The sequence below is a fragment of the Scyliorhinus canicula genome, chromosome 1 (assembly GCF_902713615.1).
Source record: "Scyliorhinus canicula chromosome 1, sScyCan1.1, whole genome shotgun sequence".
NCBI lineage: Eukaryota > Metazoa > Chordata > Chondrichthyes > Carcharhiniformes > Scyliorhinidae > Scyliorhinus > Scyliorhinus canicula.
In genome coordinates this window covers 307,263,633-307,282,695 of record NC_052146.1, presented here as the reverse complement: position 1 = coordinate 307,282,695, position 19,063 = coordinate 307,263,633, and the positions used below count along the sequence as shown (strand labels likewise).

Below are 19,063 nucleotides of genomic sequence, written 5' to 3'. Positions count from 1 at the left end.
AAAACGGAACACAATATTCCAGGCATGGCCTCACTAACACCTTATATACTTGCAGCATAACCTCCCTAGTCTTAAGCTGCATCCCTCTAGCAAAGAAGGGCAAAAGTCCATTCGCCTTCTTAATCACCTGTTGCACCTGTAAACCAACTTTTTGCGACTCATGCACTAGGCACCCAGGTCCCTAGGCACAGTAGCATGTTTTAATATTTTATCATTTAAATAATAATCCCTTTTGCTGTTATTCCTACCAAAATGGATAACCTCACATTTGTCAACATTGTATTCCATCTGTCAGACCCTAGCCCATTCACTTAACCTATCCAAATCCCTCTGCAAACTTCCAGTATCCTCTGCACTTTTTGCTTTAGCACTCATCTTAGTACCGTCTGCAAACTTGGACACATTGCCCTTGGTCCCCAACTCCAAATCATCTACTTAAATTGTGAACAATTGAGGGCCCAACACTGATCCCTAAGGAACAGCACTAGCTACTGATTGCCAATCAGAGAAACACCCATTAATCCCCACTCTTTGCTTTCTATTAATTAACCAAACCTCTATCCATGCTACTACTTTACCCTTAATGCCATGCATCTTTATCTTATGCAGCAACCTTTAGTGTGGCACCTTGTTAAAAGCTTTCTTGAAATCTAGATACACGACATCCATTGGCTCCCCATTAGAACATAGAACAGTATAGCACAGAACAGGCCCTTCGGCCCTCAATGTTGTGCCGAGCCATGATCACCCTACTCAAACCCACGTATCCACCCTATACCCATAACCCAACAACCCCCCTCCTTAACCTTACTTTTATTAGAACACTACGGGCAATTTAGCATGGCCAACCCACCTAACCCGCACATCTTTGGACTGTGGGAGGAAACCGGAGCACCCGGAGGAAACCCACGCACACAGGGGGAGGACGTGCAGACTCCACACAGACAGTGACCCAGCCGGGAATCGAACCTGGGACCCTGGAGCTGTGAAGCATTTATGCTAACCACCATGCTACCCTGCTGCCCAAATCAATTATCAATTATGCATTGATAATGTCCTCAAAAAATTCCACTAAATTAGTTAGGCACGACCTGCCCTTTATGAACCCATGCTGCTTCTGTCCAATGGGACAATTTCCATCCAGATGCCTCGTTATTTTCTTCCTAAATGATAGGTTCCAGCATCTTCCCTACTATCAAAGTTAAACTAACTGGCCTATAATTACCCACTTTCTGCCTACCTCCATTTTTAAACAGTGGTGTCATGTTGCTAATTTTCAATCCGCCGGGACCACCTCAGAGACTAGTGCATTTTGGGGAATTATCACGCATGCATTTGCAATTTAGTGACAAGGAGGAACTGCAGGTGATCAATATCAGTAGAGAAATGGATTTGAGGAAATTGATGGGATTTAAGGCTGATAAATCCACATGACCTGATAATCTATATCCCAGGGTACTGAAGGAGATGGCTCCAGAAATAGTGGATGTATTGGAACAGTTCCTGCAGTTTGGAGGTTGGCTAATGTATCTCCACTATTTAAAAAGAGCAGGAGAGAGAAAGCAGCCATTATAGACCAGTAAGCCTGACTTCAGTAGCAGGGAAAATTCTAAAATCCGTTATCAAAGATTTTATAGCAGAGCACTTACACAGTGGTTAGCACTTTTGCTTCACAGCGCCAGGGACCCGGGTTCGATTCCCTGCTGGGTCACTGTCTATGCAGAGTCTGCACGTTCTCCCTGTGTCCGCGTGAATTTCCTCTGGGTGCTCCAGTTTCCTCCCACAAGTCCCAAAAGACGTGCTGTGAGGTAATTTGGACATTCTGAATTCTCCCTTAGTGTACCCGAACAGGCGCCGGAATGTGGGACTAGGGGCTTTTCACAGTAACTTCATTGCAGTGTTAATGTAAGCCTACTTGTGACAATAAAGATGATGATTATCATTATTATTAAAAACAGTGGCAGGATCGGACAGACTCAGCATGGATTTATGATGGGGAAATCATGCTTGACAAATCTACTGGAATTCTTCCAGAGTGTAGCTAGTAGAGTTAGTGAAGGGGAGCCAGTCGACGTGGTATATTTGGACTTTCAAAAGGCTTTTGACAAAGTCCCGCATAAAAGGTTAGTGTGTAAAATTAAACGCATTGGATTCGGGAAAGTGCACAGAGTTGGGTAGAAAACTGGTTGGCAGACAGGAATAAAGAATAGGAATTAACGGATCTTTTTCAAATTAGCAGGCAGTGACTAGTGGGGTACTGTAGGGATCAGTGCTAAGACCCCCAGATATTCACAAAATATTGTTATGGGCCAGGATTTAAAAATCTCCAAAGTATATTATGGAGTTCACCTGACCTACAACTGTGTATTGAATTTGACCAGGATGAGCACAAGAGTCTGCTTTTCAGGTGTTATTCCAGAGTTCCTAATCAATTGCTTTTAATCAACAAAAAAGCTTTATTTGACAAATTTAATTAACATTCGTATAAACACACACAGTAGGAGGTTAATCAATTACAAGCATAACGACACCACAGAACTACAATAATCTATGTATAAGCCATAATGAATTTCCCCTTAAATGTTCCGATTCAATAACAAAATTCAAGTAAAACCAGAAACCCTTTTTCAACGGTGTGGCCCAGCACACGGCATGCTCACTGGTATAAGACTGGTCAGTGATACTCTGTTCCCGTTCTCAAACAGCTGGTTTGAATTCCTTCCAGAAAGCAATTATCTCTTTTAAGTTACCAAGCAGTCTGGAAACAGCTTTTAAAATGAAGATAGAGAAACACTTCTTTCAAGCTGTGCAGTAAAAGCCATTCCAAACTCAAAGCGAAAGTAAAACCCACAGAGCCACAGCCCAGCTCCACCCACACAATGATATCACTAAAGCCATGTGGTCAGACAAAAACATTTCTTAAAGGGACAGTCCCATGACAATATATTAATGATTTAGATGAGGGAACAAAATGTCTTATCTCCTTATTTGCAGATGACACAAAGCTAGGTGGGAGGGTGAGCTGTGAGGAGGATGCAGAGATCCTTCAGTGTGATTTGGACAAGATGAGTGAGTGGGCAAATGGATGGCAGATGCTGTATAATATGGATAAATGTGAGGTTATCCACTTTGGCAGCAAAAACATGGGACTAATTCTCCGATTGTGAGGCTATGTCACAGGAGGGCGAATGACAGGGACCAGAGAGTGTATTCGTGACATGAGCAGTGCCAATCACCGACAGGGACAGGTGGTGGGGTTAGTGGTCCCCTGGTGCCAGGTATCGATGGGGCTAGGGATGCGGATGAAAGGCAAAGTGTTGGGGGGAATGGCCAGGGGCAAGAGCTGCAGTACAAGACAGGGCTACTGTGTTGCTTTTTGGACCTGGATGGATATGGAAGTAATCCCCAGGCCAACATGTCTGCCCTTGTCCCCCTGCAGAGAATGGAATTCAGAATTCAGTTAGCAATGGCTGGCATCTGCCTGGCCACAGCAGCCCTTGTCGACACGATGAGGCAGCATGCCCAGAAGCTGCTTGGGGAGGACCCTGCACAACAGGATCCTGCCCCAGAGGGGCCAGCCGGTGAGGCTGGAGAGCTGGCCGTCCAACAGGTGGAGGAGATCGGAAGGAGGCACCACATTAGGCCCTGTGTATATCGTCAGCGCCTGTCATTCCAGGACTTGCTGGACTGAGCGTGCCACCAAAGAGTTTGGTTGAACAGGAGACCATGTAGCATCTCTGCCAGATGATGGTACCTGGAACTGCAGGGGTCTGACTGAGGGCCACCACGCCTGGTGGCCGTCAAGGTGACGGTCGCCCTGAGCGTTTATGCCACTGCGTCCTTCCAGGCACTGAGTGAGGACCTGTCTGGGATTTCCCAGACAGCTCTTCACAGATGCATCCGAGCTGTCACGGATGCCCTATATGCCCAAGCAGCTCACTATATCAACTCGAATGTGCAACAAGCCCTCCAAGTTGCTCATGCAGCGGGATTGCATGCCTCAGGTCCAGGGGGTGATCAGTGGGGCACATGTACCCCTACGAGCACCGCCGCATGAGGGGGGTGCCCTTCATAAATCGGAAAGGGTTCCACTCCCTGAATATGCAGATGGTGTGTGACCACCAGCACTCAATACCTGGGCAGCGTGCACAACACATTCATCCTGGTATATTCATTGCTGCTCGACACCTTTGAGATGCTCGCTCGGATGAGGGTTGGACTCTTGGGTGACAGGGCTGATTTGCTGCGGTTGTGGCTAATGATGCCTGTCCTGAGCCTCCAGACCAATGCAGAGACCTGCTACAACAACGCCAGCAACCAGGAGTGTAATCGAGCAGTGCATTGATGTCCTCAAGATGCAGTTCATGTGCCTGGACCGCTCTGGTAGGGCTCTCCAATATAGTGCTAGGAGGGTCTCCCACATCGTGCTGGTCGGCTGTGTCCTCCACAACACCACGCTGCAGAAGGAGGAGGAGGACAATGAGGTAGACCAGGATGGGAAGAGCATCAGGCCTGGGCAGTCACAGGAGGCCGCACGACATGTGCACCAGGACCACAGCGCACGGGAGAACCTAATCACCTCCAGAATCGCCAACTAGGTAGTCTGGCCACCGGCAACTCAAACTTCCCGTCTCTTCGCCCCATATATCCCCTACCACATCCTATGGCCAACCACCCCCTCCCCTGTACCCATTCCTGCACTCCATTCCAACCCCCACCCTAGCACAGTACGTTCAATCCCCTCCGAGCTTCCCACCAGCTTCACTACAGGATGTTGACCCTGGGTTGGCAGTATCAGCTGGTCTGGTCCATGGGATGGAGGATGATGACCACCACCAGAGCGATGAGCTCTGGTGCTCCACGCTGTTTGACAAGATCTGACTCCCGCCCTCGGTAGAACATCCCACTGTCCACATGTGTGCTGGCCGTTCCATCTCACGGACCCATCGACGCTCTGGAGAGGTGGGGTGGCTATGAAGGTGGTGAGCAATGATGGGTTACTCACCAGTTCGGCCCTACCCCATGGCGCCCAACACATCTGGCCCCGTTTCCTTCCACCTCCAAGGGCAACCCCAGGAGGGGAACTGACTGTCCTGGGGGCCCTGCCCTATGCCTTCCTCCTCCCACCCACTGGCCTTCTGAGACTGTGCCACATTCCTCTGGAACAGGCTCAGGCCAGCCAGTGCCAGTTGAATGCCCTTGACGCCTGCAACCATGGCCCGTTGTGACTGGGGCAAGCTCTGGAGCGCTGCTGCAATGTCCATGTATACCTGGTACATGGCTGCCTGTGACATGGCTGCCCTGCCCTGCACCTCAGCCACTGCCCGCACAGTGTTCCCCAGGCCTTGGACATCCTGACCTATGGTCGTGACCCTCCCAACCAAGGCTTCCAATGCGGGCGCCACCTGTTCAATGTTGGCCTGATAGCACGCATGGTTGGCACCACCTCCTGCTCTTGAAGGTAGATGAACTCCTCCAACTGAACTTCCAGGCACTGGAAGGTTGCTGACATATCCTCCTGTAGTCCCTGGCTCTGCGTCAGGATCTTCAACATTGATGGGACAACCTTTTCCAGAAGCGCAAGACCTGCTGGACGGCAGCTAGTCCTCAGGGTCGGGCCACCCACCGACTATCCGTCCCACCCTCCGACTATCCGTCCCACCCTCCGACTGTCCGTCCCACCCTCCGACTATCCATCGCTCCCTCCGACTACCCATCCCATCAGGGATTCCTACCTCCATGTGATGTACCACAACATCTGTGTCGTACACACCAAAGAGTGTCCCAGCAGCCTCTTTACTGAAATGATCCACCGAGGGTTGGTGAGAGCAGTGACAAAAAGTGGGTGTCGTGACCGGAGTTATGCTCCGGGGTTGCCGCTCTTGGCGAGGGACCCCGGACGGTCCCGGCTTGTCTGAAAGGGATCCTGCAAGACATAAGACATGGCACATGATTAGATCGCAGGTAGGCATGGTGTGGGGGGGGAGAGAAGGCTGTCTCACGTGCCATCGGAACACCGCATTTCCTTGGGGTCCCACGTGGTTGCCTTGCCTTTTCTTTTAATCTGACTTTTCCTGTGGCTCTGTTCCAATTATGGCAATCAGTGAGTTTGCCCTCCTTTCTTTGATATCTATGTCTGAATGCTTAGAGTTGCCAGGTATCGAATTATACCACCACAAGGTTCAACTGGCTATCGATCAAGGAGCCAAACACCAGTCAGTTAGTTCAAGGTCAAGGGTACTTTATTTACACACATCATTAATCATGCAACATAGACACTACTAGTTAACTACACCTATCGACTAAGACAACCTGTACTTAACTGCGGGCACCCACGGGCATCACGGTGGCGCAGTGGGTTAGCCCTGCAGCCTCACGGCGCTGAGGACCCGGGTTCGAATCCCGGCCCTGGGTCACTGTCCGTGTGGAGTTTGCACGTTCTCCCCGTGCCTGCGTGGGTTTCACCCCCACAACCCAAAGATGTGCAGGTTAGGTGGATTGGCTACGCTGAATTGCCCCTTAATTGGAAAAAAATAATTGGATATACTAAATTTAAAAAAAAAACTTCGGGCACCCGGCTTAGGTCAGAGGAACAGTGACCGCTGTTCGATTCTGGATCTGTCGAGCCCGAAGGAGTAACTGCTGCTCAGCTCGGCTCATTCGTCTGGTAGCGGGTGTTGAACTTGGACTTTCTTCTGGTGTTGCTACAATTGGAGATGGTCGTGACGGGGCGCCAGGTCCTAGAGGTGACAAACATATGGCAAACCCTTCTTCGTATACCTGGGGGTTTTCACGCTCTTTTGGGTAATCCTTCAGTTCGGGCCTCACTAATTGAGGGATCCCTGATCACTCCGTTCGATACGTAACCAATAAGTGGGCGGGGATCTGGATGACTGAGCGTGTCCCAAACGGTCACTGACCCCGTTGTTTACGCTTCCCCTGAACATGAGTGGCGCTGAAATGTCTGGGACTGTACCGGTCGCTCGAGTACCAGTCCTTTGTTCTGGTGAAGATGGGCCATCAAATGCTAATCGGCCCCATTAAAATGCTAATTGGTTGGAGTTTCGATACCGTCTGGAATTCTTGCTGCAAATATGCATTTCAGGCTCTGAGCTGCCTGAGTCTTGCCTTGTCCATTTTACCCACTAGGCTTTGCGAGTTTCTCTGTCCCTAGTTGCAAGTGGCCATTCCAGATGGCTAGAGGACGAACGTGGTGCCAGGTGACGTGGTGACTCACGCTGGCTACCCTGAGGATGTTGTGCAGTTTCTTCCGCCACTGCTGTCCGGTCCTCGGGGTCGGGCCCACGACGCTCACGGCCTGTGCCAACTCCACCCAGGCTGGTTGACCTTGTGGGGTGGCAGCCTCTTTCCCACCTGGGGAATAGGATGTCCAGCCTCTCCTCCACAGCACCCAGTACGATCTCCAGCTCCACATCCGCGGACCTCGGGGCTGATCTTTGGGGTGACATCTTCCTGGCTGGAATGAGAGTGCGTGGGGAGTGGGGGGGCTGCAGCTTGTCAAACCAGTGCCAATCCTTAGTAAGGCGAATCCCACAGCGGTGAGTTGGAATTGCACTCATTTCACATGGCGAGAGTGCTGGCCCATTAGCATGTCCTGAATTCCTTTGGCACTGGATCCCCCATTGGGGAATGATCCTGATTTAGTCCTGATGTTAACACTTAGTCTCTCAAATGGAGGATGCATGCTGATACAGTACCAAAGCTAGGAAATGATGTGAAATCATTGGCTCTGACTCAGCTGGATTATTCTGCTCAATTCTGGGCACTACATTTTTTTGGAAGGGTGTGAATGCACAATCTTTTGAAATAATGTGTTATTTTTTATCTGTTCCCTCAATAGGCGAAGGAAGTTCTCAAACAGTTTCTCAGTCAGAGGATGACTGAATCAGAATTCATTCGACAGATGGATCAGAGTCTCACAGAGCAAGACAGGAGAAAGGAAGGCAAGTGATTTTCTCCAAACATATTCATTACCCTGGCCAGGAATTTCATTTGAGTTATTCTCACTCTGATAGCATAACTTTACCAGAAATGTTTAAAACTTATTCCCTGTGGCATATCTACATATTACACTATGATTGGCTTCTTATCCAGTTCAAATAAGTTCCATAAACATTGAGAAGCAAAATTCACCTCCAGCAATGCATCCTCATTACGATTATTGCATTAATTGAAAATGCAGCATTTCGTATCATAACTGGATCAAGTCCTCATTTCAGTGTCAGCTTTCTGACTCAGAAAGTGTTGGGTTTGAACCCTGCTCCAGCCAATCCCAGAGCCCTTGCACTAAATTCTGGGGTGACATGCTGTGCAATGTGATTGGTGTGTAAGGACATAAAAAACAAGGACAGGATCAGAGCATTTGACCTCTGATGCCTGCTCCGCCTCACAAATAAGATCAGAGCTATTCTGTATTCTTTACTCAGTAGGTCTCCAGAAGAGGTTCTGAGTCATGTATTAAACATTAAGGGCATGATTCTCCTTCCTGGGACACCCTTAATGTCTATTGGCAACACATGCATAAGTACAAATATACAGGGTAAAATCCAAGCTATAACTCCATGCTTGCTCCTGCACAGGTCTCTGTCTGGTCTGCAACTCACTCTAGTCTCCGGTCATGTAACTCTTTACAGGACACTGTCGGCATTACTGTATCCAGTCCCACATTAACCCTTCCCATGCCAGATATCCTTACACTACACCTTCCATAAGTTTTCAAAGCACTGTATTTACTTTATAATTGTGCTACCCTTTCTCCTCCCCCTCAGATCTCTGACCTTACAGACTCAGACAGTCAGGAGGCTTGCTGGTTCTTCCAGATCTCATTCTGGTCACAATTGGAGGAATGCATGATGCCTTTACTCAATTGATTTGGGAAAAAGATTTAATTAGAGGTTGAGCTATAGTCAGTCTTTCTGGCACTTGGTTGTCTACTTCTGTTATGTTCTCAAGTAGATAGGAGGAGGTCCACCTCAATGGATGAGGAAGAGGCTCCTTCTCTTTCTCCTGATTGTAGTCCCCATGAATGGATGACCTGGGCTGACTATCGCCGGTCCAGACAATGACACTCTCTCTTTCCCGATGCCTGATCCACATCCTGTCCCCTTTATGTAACTGTGGCAGGCTTTTAGTACGGTACCTTGTAATGTGTGTGGAATTCTGCCATTGTCTGTAGGCCTGTTCTCATTCCTGAATGTTTGACTGTGTTGACTGCCAACCCTGGGATTAGATTCTTTGGCAGTATTAGAGTTGAGGCAGAGTTTTCTGCCCATCAGCAACTTTTCAGGGATAACCCACAATGCAATGGATCTGAGTGCAGTGGGCAAGTCATTGTTTAGTTCACAGGAGAGTTTTAATAGTGCACATATCTCTTTTTGTCTCACTTTTCAATTGTGGATATCTCGAGGAGCTGGAATCGTTGAAATCTGTAACTGTTTGCAAATTGGGAGAAGCATTTGGTTGTGAATTGTGAGTCGTTATCAGACACCACCTTAGAACATAGAACATAGAAACCTGGTCCAGGATGTCTTGGCTCACAAACATTTCCTTCAAGGATTTCACAATCACCTTGGTGGTTGTCATTGTGCAATTGCTGCACCTCAATCCATCAACAGAAGTAGTCAACGATGATCAGGAAGGTCTTGCCATCAAAGAATAAATGAATTCCCAACTGTTCCCATGACCTGGTAGCGAATGGTGTGGGGAAAAGGGGCTTCCTCTGCTCCAGCTTGTGTAGTGCACACACCGGGCAGTCCCCTGTCATTTCTTCAATTGCCTTGAAATGTCCAAACACCATACATAGAACATAGAACATAGAAAAATACAGCACAGAACTGGACCTTTGGCCCACCATGTTGTGCCGAACTTTTGTCCTAGATTAAGAACAAATTAATCTACACCCCATCAATCTACCATAATCCATGTACCTATCCAATAGCCGCTTGAAGGTCCCTAATGTTTCCGACTCAACTACTACCACAGGCAGTGCATTCCATGCCCCCACTACTTTCTGGGTAAAGAACCTACCTCTGACATTCCCCCTATATCTTCCACCATTTACCTTAAATTTATGTCCCCTTGTAATGGTTTGTTCCACCCGGGGGAAAGAGTCTCTGGCTGTCTACTATATCTATTTCCCTGATCATCTTATAAACCTCTATCAAGTCGCCCCTCATCCTTCTCCGTTCTAATGAGAAAAGGCCTAGCACCCTCAACCTTTCCTCATATGACCTACTCTCCATTCCAGGCAACATCCTGGTAAATCTCCTTGGCACCTTTTCCAAAGCTTCCATATCATTCCTAAAATGAGGTGACCAGAACTGCACACAGTACTCCAAATGTGGCCTTACTAAGGTTTTGTACAGCTGCATCATCACATCAGGGCTCTTAAATTCAATTCCTCTGTTCATGAACGCGAGCACAACATAAGCCTTTTTCACAGCTCCATCCACTTGAGTGGCAACTTTCAAAGATCTACGAATATCGACACCAAGATCTCTCTGCTCCTCCACATTGCCAAGAACCCTACCATTAACCCTGTATGCCGCATGCATATTTGTCCTTCCAAAATGGACAACCTCACACTTTTCAGGGTTAAACTCCATCTGCCACTTCTCAGCCCAGCTCTGCATCCTATCTATGTCTCTTTGCAGCCGACAACAGCCCTCCTCACTATCCACAACTCTACCCATCTTCGTATTGTCTGCTAATTTACTGAACCACCCTTCAACTCCCTCATCCAAGTCATTAATGAAAATCACAAACAGCAGAGGACCCAGAACTGATCCCTGCAGTACGCCACTGGTAACTGGGCTCCAGGCTAAATATTTGCCATCCATCACCACTCTCTGACTTCTATTGGTTAGCCAGTTCGTTATCCAACTGGCCAAATTTCCCACTATCCCATGCCTCCTTACTTTCTGCATAAGCCTACCATGGGGAACCTTATCAAATGCCTTACTAAAATCCATGTACACTACATCCACTGCTTTACCTTCATCCACATGCTTGGTCACCTCCTCAAAGAATTCAATAATACTTTTGAGGCAAGACCTACCCCTCACAAATCCGTGCTGACTATCCCTAATCAAGCAGTGTCTTTCCAGATGCTCAGAATTCCTTTCCCTCAGTACCCTTTCCATTACTTTGCCTACCACCGAAGTAAGACTAACTGGCCTGTAATTTCCAGGGTTATCTTTATTCTCTTTTTTGAACAGGGGCACGACATTTGGCACTCTCCAATCCCCTGGTACCAACCCTGTTGACAGTGAAGATGAAAAGATCATTGCCAACGGCTCTGTAATTTCATCTCTTGCTTCCCATAGAATCCTTGGATATATCCCGTCAGGCCCGGGAGGACTTGTCTATCCTCAAGTTTTTCAAAATGCCCAACACATCTTCCTTCCTGACAAGTATCTCCTCGAGCTTATCAGTCTGTTTCACACTGTCCTCTCCAGCAATATGGCCCCTCTCATTCGTAACTACTGAAGAAAAGTACTCGTTAAAGACCTCTCCTATCTCTTCAGGCTCAATACATAATCTCCCTCTACTGTCCTTGATCGGACCCACCCTCGCTCTAGTCATTCTCATATTTCTCACATATGTGTAAAAGACCTTGGGGTTTTCTTTGATTCTACCCACCAAAGATTTTTCATGCACTCTCTTAGCTCTCCTAATCCCTTTCTTCAGTTCCCTCCTGGCTATCTTGTGTCCTTCCAGCGCCCTGTCTGAACTTGTTTTCCTCAGCCTGACATAAGTCTCCTTCTTCCTCTTAACAAGACATTCAACCTGTCTTGTCAACAATGGTTCCCTCACTCGACCATCTCTTCGCAGCCTGACAGGGACATACATATCAAGGACACGTAGTATCTGTTCCTTGAACAAGTTCCACATTTCAATTGTGTCCTTCCCTGACAGCCTATGTTCCCAACTTCTGCACTTCAATTCTTGTCTGACAGCATTGTATTTACCCTTCCCCCAATTATAAACCTTGCCCTGTTGCACGCACCTATCCCTCTCCATTATTAAAGTGAAAGTCACAGAATTGTGGTCACTATCTCAAAAATACTCCCCCACTAACAAATCTATCTCTTGCCCTGGTTCATTACCAACTATCAAATACAATATGGCCTCCCCTCTGGTTGGACAATCTACATACTGTATTAGAAAAGCTTTCTGGACACACTGCACAAACACCACCCCATCCATACAGCAGGTGGTGCAATCTGTAATTGTACAAGAAGGACGGATTGCACCTAAACTGGAGAGGCACCAATATCCTGGGTGGGAGGTTTGCTGGAGCTCTTTGGGAGGGTTTAAACTGGTTTGGCAGGGGGATGGGAACCAGAGCTACGGATCAGAGGATAGGGTAGCTGTTGAACAGGCAGTAATAGTAGAAAGATGGATCAGTACGCTGTTTTCGCCATGACGGAGACATGGATTTCACAGGGGCAGGAATGGTTGTTAAATGTTCCGGGGTTTAGATATTTAAGAAGAATAGGGAGGGAGGTAAAAGAGGAGGGGGAGAACACTGAATTAGGGAGTGCACCACAGCTGCAGAAAAGGAGGTAGTAGGGGAGGGTTTGTCTACTGAGTCAGTATGGGTGGAAGTCAGAAACAAGAGAGCAGCAGTCACTTCATTGGGAGTTTTCTATAGACCCCCCAATAGCAGCAGAGAGGTAGAGGAACAGATTTGGCGGCAGATCTTGGATAGGTGCAGAAGTAACAGAGTTGTTGTCATGGGTGACTTCAACTTCCCTAATATTGACTGGAACCTCCTTAGTGCCAATGGTTTGGATGGAACAGAGTTTGTCAGGTGTTACAGGAAGGATTCCTGACTCAATATGTACATAGGCCGACTAGGGAGGAGGCCATGTTGGATTTGGTGCTTGGCAACGAACCAGGCCAGGTGTCACATGTCTCGATGTGAGAGCATTTCGGTGACAACTCCACAACTCCTTGACTTTTACCAGTCATGGAGAGGGATTGAAACAGACAGTATGGGAAATATTTAATTGGGGGAGGGGAAATTATGCTGCTATTAGACAGGAGCTGAGGAGCATAAAGTGGGAACAATTGTTCTTGGGGAAATGCACAGCAGTAATGTGGGGGTTGTTTAAGGAGCACTTGCTGCGAGTTTTGGATAAATTTGTCCCACTGAGACAAGGAAGGAATGGTAAGGTGAAGGAGCCTTGGCTGACAAGAGAAAAAAGGAAGCTTAAGTAAGGTTGAGGAAGCAAGGATCTGACTCGGCTCTAGAGGGTTACAAGGTAGCCAGGAAGGAACTCAAAAGTAAACTTCGGAGAGCTAGAAGGGGGCATGAAACAGCCCTGGCGGGAAGGATTAGAGAAAACCCCAAGGTGTTTGACACTTACGTGAGAAATAAGAGGATGATCAGAGTGAGAGTAGGGCCGATCAGGGATAGTGGAGGGAACTTGTGCCTCGAGTCTGAGGAGGTAGGGGAGGCCCAAAATGAATATTTTGCTTCACTAGTGAGAACAGTGTGAACCAGGTTAATAGACTTGACCAGGTTGATATTAAGAAGGACGATATGCTAGAAATTTTGAAAAGCATCAGGATAGATAAGTCCCCTGGGCCTGACGGGATATACCCAAGGTTACTACCGGAAGTGAGGGAGGAGATTGTTGCGCCGTTGGCGATGATCTTTGCGTCCTCACTCTCCACTGGAGTAGTACCGGATGATTGAAGGGAGGCGAATGTTGTTCCCCTGTTCAAGAAAGGGAATAGACTAGTCAGACTTATATCTGTGGTGAGCAAAATATTGGAAAGGATTCTGAGAGATAGGGTTGAATAATAATAATAATTGCTTATTGCCACAAGTAGGCTTCAATGAAGTTACTTTGAAAAGCCCCTTGTCACCACAGTCCAGCATCTGTTCGGGAACAAAAGGGAAACTGCTGGAAAATCTCAGCAAGCCTGGCAGTCATCGGACTCGAAACATTAGCTCTTTTCTCTCCCTACAGATGCTGCCAGACTTGCTAAAATTTTCCAGCATTTTCCCTTTTGTTTCAGATTCCAGCATCCGCAGTAATTTGCTTTTATCTGTTCGGGAAGGCCAGTACAGGAATTGAACCCACGCTGTTGGCCTTGTTCTGCATTACAAGCCAGCTGTTTAGCCCACTGTGCTAAATGATTTATGATTATTTAGAAAATCATAGTTTGATTAAAGATAGTCAGCATGAGGGGCAGGTCATGCCCTACAAGCCTCATTGAATTCTTGAAATGAAATGAAATGAAAATCGCTTATTGTCACGAGTAGGCTTCAATGAAGTTACTGTGAAAAGCCCCTAGTCGCCACATTCCAGCGCCTGTCCAGGGAGGCTGGTATGGGAATCGAACCATGCTGCTGGCCTGCTTGGTCTGCTTTAAAAGTCAGTGATTTAGCCAGGTGAGCGGATGCGACAAAATACATTGAAGAAGGTTGGGCAGTGGATGTGGTGTATATGGATTTCAGTAAGGCATTTGATAAGGTTCCCCATAGTAGGCCCATTCAGAAATTGAAGGGGCATGGGAAACGGAAATTTGGCTGTCTGGATCCAGAATTGGCTGGCCGAAAGAAGACAGCATGTGGTAGTGGATGGAAAGTATTCCGCCTGGAGGTCGGTGACCAGTGGTGTCCCGTAGGGATCTGTTCTGGGACCTCTGCTCTTTGTGGTTTTTATAAATGACTTGGATGAGGAAGTGGAAGGATGGGTTAGTAAGTTTGCCGATGACACAAAGGTTGGGGGAGTTGTAGATAGTGTTGAGAGTTGTTGCAGGTTACAGCAGGACATTGACAGGATGAAGAGCTGGGCTGAGAAGTGGCAGATAGACATCAAGCTAGATAAATGTGAAGTGATTCATTTTGGAAGGTATAATTTGAATACTGAATACAGGATCAAAGGCAGGATTCTTGGAAGTGTGGAGGAACAGAGGGATCTTGGGGTCCACGTACATAGATCCCTCAAAGTTGCCACCCAGGATGATAGGGTTGTTAAGAAGGCGTATGGTATGTTGGCTTTCATTGACATGGGGATTGAGTTTAAGAGCCGTGAGGTTTTGCTGCAGCTTTATAAAACCCTAGTTAGACCACACTTGGAATATTGTGTCCAGTTCTGGTCGCCTCATTATAGGAAGGATGTGGATGATTTGGAGAGGATACAGAGGAGATTTACCAGGATGCTGCCTGGACTGGAGGGCATGTCATATGAAGACAGATTGAGTGAGCTAGGGCTTTTCTCACTGGAGTGAAGAACGAAAATAGAGATGTGCAAGGTGATGAGAGGCATGGAGAGAGTGGACAGCCAGAGACTTTTCCCCAGGGCAGGAATGGCTGTCACGAGGGGACATAATTTTAAGGTGATTGAAGGAAGGTACAGGGGAGATGTCAGAGGTCGGTTCGTTACACAGAGAGTGGTGGGTGCGTGGAATGCACTGCCAGCAGAGGTGGTGGAGTCAGGGTCATTACGGACATTAAAGCGACTCTTGGACAGGCACATGGACAGCAGTAAATTGAAGGGATGTAGGTTAGGTTGATCTTAGATTAGGATAAATGGTCGGCACAACATCGTGGGATGAAGGGCTTGTACTGTTCTATGTACGATGTTCCATGTCATACCCAGGAGCCTTTGTCAATTTTTTGGAGATACTCCAGTTGAAGGGAGAAAGAAATGACAAACCGCTCGTTGTACACAAACTGATCATCTATAACAGTGAAGAGATTCCTCTGCTCAAACAGAAACTCAGGAAACTGCTGCCTCGTGTCCGCTGTGACCACCCTGTTGACAGTACTGGATGATGCTGCCACCCTGTTGACAGTAATGGAGGATGCTGTGACCCTGTTGACAGTAATGGAGGATGTTGTGACCCTGTTGACAATAATGGAGGTTGCTGTGACCCTGTTGACAGTAATGGAAGATGCTGTGACTGTGTTGACAGTAACGGAGGATGCTGTGACCCTGTTGACAGTAATGGAGGATGCTGCGACCCTGTTGACAGTAATGGAGGATGCTGTGACCCTGTTGACAGTAATGGAGGATGCTGTGACCCTGTTGGCAGTAATGGAGGATGCTGTGACTGTGTTGACAGTAATGGAGGATGCTGTGTCCCTGTTGACAGTAATGGAGGATGCTGTGACCCTGTTGACAGTAATGGAGGATGCTGTGACTGTGTTGACAGTAATGGAGGATGCTGTGACCCTGTTGACAGTAATGGAGGATGCTGTGACCCTGTTGACAGTAATGGAGGATGCTGTGACCCTGTTGACAGTAATGGAGGATGCTGTGACCCTGTTGACAGTAATGGAGGATGCTGTGAATGTGTTGACAGTAATGGAGGATGCTGTGTCCCTGTTGACAGTAATGGAGGATGCTGTGACCCTGTTGACAGTAATGGAGGATGCTGTGACTGTGTTGACAGTAATGGAGGATGCTGTGCCCCTGTTGACAGTAATGGAGGATGCTGTGACCCTGTTGACAGTAATGGAGGATGCTGTGACCCTGTTGACAGTAATGGAGGATGCTGTGACCCTGTTGACAGTAATGGAGGATGCTGTGACCCTGTTGACAGTAATGGAGGATGCTGTGACTGTGTTGACAGTAATGGAGGATGCTGTGACCCTGTTGACAGTAATGGAGGATGCTGTGACTGTATTGACAGTAATGGAGGATGCTGTGACTGTGTTGACAGTAATGGAGGATGCTGTGACCCTGTTGACAGTAATGGAGGATGCTGTGACTGTGTTGACAGTAATGGAGGATGCTGTGACCCTGTTGACAGTAATGGAGGATGCTGTGACTGTATTGACAGTAATGGAGGATGCTGTGACAGTGTTGACAGTAATGGAGGATGCTGTGACTGTGTTGACAGTAATGGAGGATGCTGTGACCCTGTTGACAGTAATGGAGGATGCTGTGACCCTGTTGACAGTAATGGAGGATGCTGTGGCCCTGTTGACAGTAATGGAGGATGCTGGACCCTGTTGACAGTAATGGAGGATGCTGTGACCCTGTTGACAGTAATGGAGGATGCTGTGACTGTGTTGACAGTAATGGAGGATGCTGTGACCCTGTTGACAGTAATGGAGGATGCTGTGGCCCTGTTGACAGTAATGGAGGATGCTGTGATCCTGTTGACAGTAATGGAGGATGCTGTGACCAGCCTGTTGACAGTAATGGAGGATGCTGTGACCCTGTTGACAGTAATGGACGATGCTGTGACCCTGGTAACAGTAATGGAGGATGCTGTGACCCTGTTGACAGTAATGGAGGATGCTGTGACCCCACTGAGTGCTGAGCCTGTTGCATTTGAGTGCTACAGTGAGAGTTTGGTGACTGAGGGAGTATAAGGGTTCATTTTTATTTAAAGTCTAGTATTTCTTTTATTTAGTTAATTAACGTAAAAGGTGCTGTTTGGTCTATAAGAAGGTGAATTTTGAATCAGCTTTAAACAAGGTTCTACTTGTACTTACTTGCAGCTGGAGCTTGTTAATTAGTTAATTGGATTAGGCCAGTTTTCAGAGGCTAGAGTCACAGTATAAATAGGAGCTAGTTACAGTGCAGACTTTGTTTGCACTGGAGTGCTGAGCTTGTTGCATTTGAGTGCTACAGTGAGAGTTTGGTGACTGAGGGAGTGCTGAGCTTGTTGCATTTGAGTGCTACAGTGAGAGTTTGGTGACTGAAGGAGTGCTGAGCTTGTTGCATTTGAGTGCTACAGTGAGAGTTTGGTGACTGAGGGAGTTAGGTGAGGAGGGAGTAAGGTGCTCCTTACATTTCATTTCCTATATTTATCAAAGAGCGTGAAGGGAGCCAGGAGTTTAGAGTGCAGCTGACTGGAAGCAGAGTCGGAGGGCGGAGGTCCAGTTGGTCCACGGGACAGCTAATTCTGTAAGGTAAGAGGGGATGGAGGCTAGGGCAGTTGCATGCTCCTCCTGTAGGATGTGGGTGGTGAGGGATACCACTGGTGTCCCTGCTAACTATACCTGCGGGAAGTGCACCCAACTCCAGCTCTTCAGAGACCGTGTTAAGGAACTGGAGCTGGATGAACTTCGGATCATCCAGGAGGCAGAGGGGGTTATTGAGAAGAGTTACAGGGAGGTAGCCACACCCAAGGTACTGGACAAGAGTAGCTGGGTTAGTCAGGGGAAAGAAAACTAACAGGCGGACAGTGCAGGGATCCCTCGTGGCCGTTCCCCTTCAAAACAAGTATACCGTTTTGGATGCTGTTGGGGGGAATGACCTACCGGGGGAAGGCCCCAGCGGCCAGGTCTCTGGCACTGAGTCTGGCTCTGGGGCTCAGAAGGGAAGGGGGGAGCATAGAAAAGCAATAGTGACAGGAGACTCAATGGTTAGGGGAATAGATAGGAGATTCTGTGGTCGCGAGCGAGACTCCCGAAAGGTATGTTCCTCCCGGGTGCCAGGGCCAGGGATGTCTCGGATCGTGTCTTCAGGATCCTGAAGTGGAGGGTGAGCAGCCAGAAGTTGTGGTGCACATTGGTACCAACGACGTAGGTAGGAAAAAGGGTGCGGGGGTAACAAACAAGTTTAGGGAGTTAGGCTGGAAGTTAAAGGCCAGGACAGACAAGAGTTGTCATCTCTGGTTTGTTGCCAGTGCCACGTGATAGCGAGGCTAGGAATAGGGAGAGAGTGCAGTTGAACATGTGGCTGCAGGAATGGTGTAGGAGGGAGGGCTTCAGGTATTTGGATAATTGGAGCGCATTCTGGGGAAGGTGGGACCTGTACAAGCAGGACGGGTTGCATCTGAACCAGAGGGGCACCAATATCCTGGGGGGGAAGGTTTTCTAGTACTCTTCGGGAGGGTTTAAACTAATTTGGCAGGGGAATGGGAACCGGATTTGTAGTCCAGCAACTAAGGAAGCTGATATTCAGGACGCCAAAGTGTGTAGTGACGCAGTGGGGAAGGTAACAATGACAAAGGAGAGTACTTGCAGGCAAGGAGATGGGTTGAAGTGTGTATACTTTAATGCAAGAAGCATCAGGAATAAGGTGGGTGAACTTAAGGCATAGATCGCTACTTGGGACTAGGA

General features: G+C 47.8%; 1 protein-coding gene across 1 annotated transcript in view; it reads left to right on the top strand.

Annotated features, from left to right (window-relative positions):
- The window catches only part of LOC119976580 (guanylate-binding protein 1-like), a 395,381-nt gene that overhangs the window by 96,507 nt on the left and 279,811 nt on the right, over nucleotides 1–19,063 (top strand). Inside the window, exon 8 of the mRNA XM_038817184.1 lies at nucleotides 7,862–7,964. Within this exon, the coding sequence (XP_038673112.1) occupies nucleotides 7,862–7,964 (103 nt within the window). The remainder of the gene's footprint in view (nucleotides 1–7,861; nucleotides 7,965–19,063) is intronic.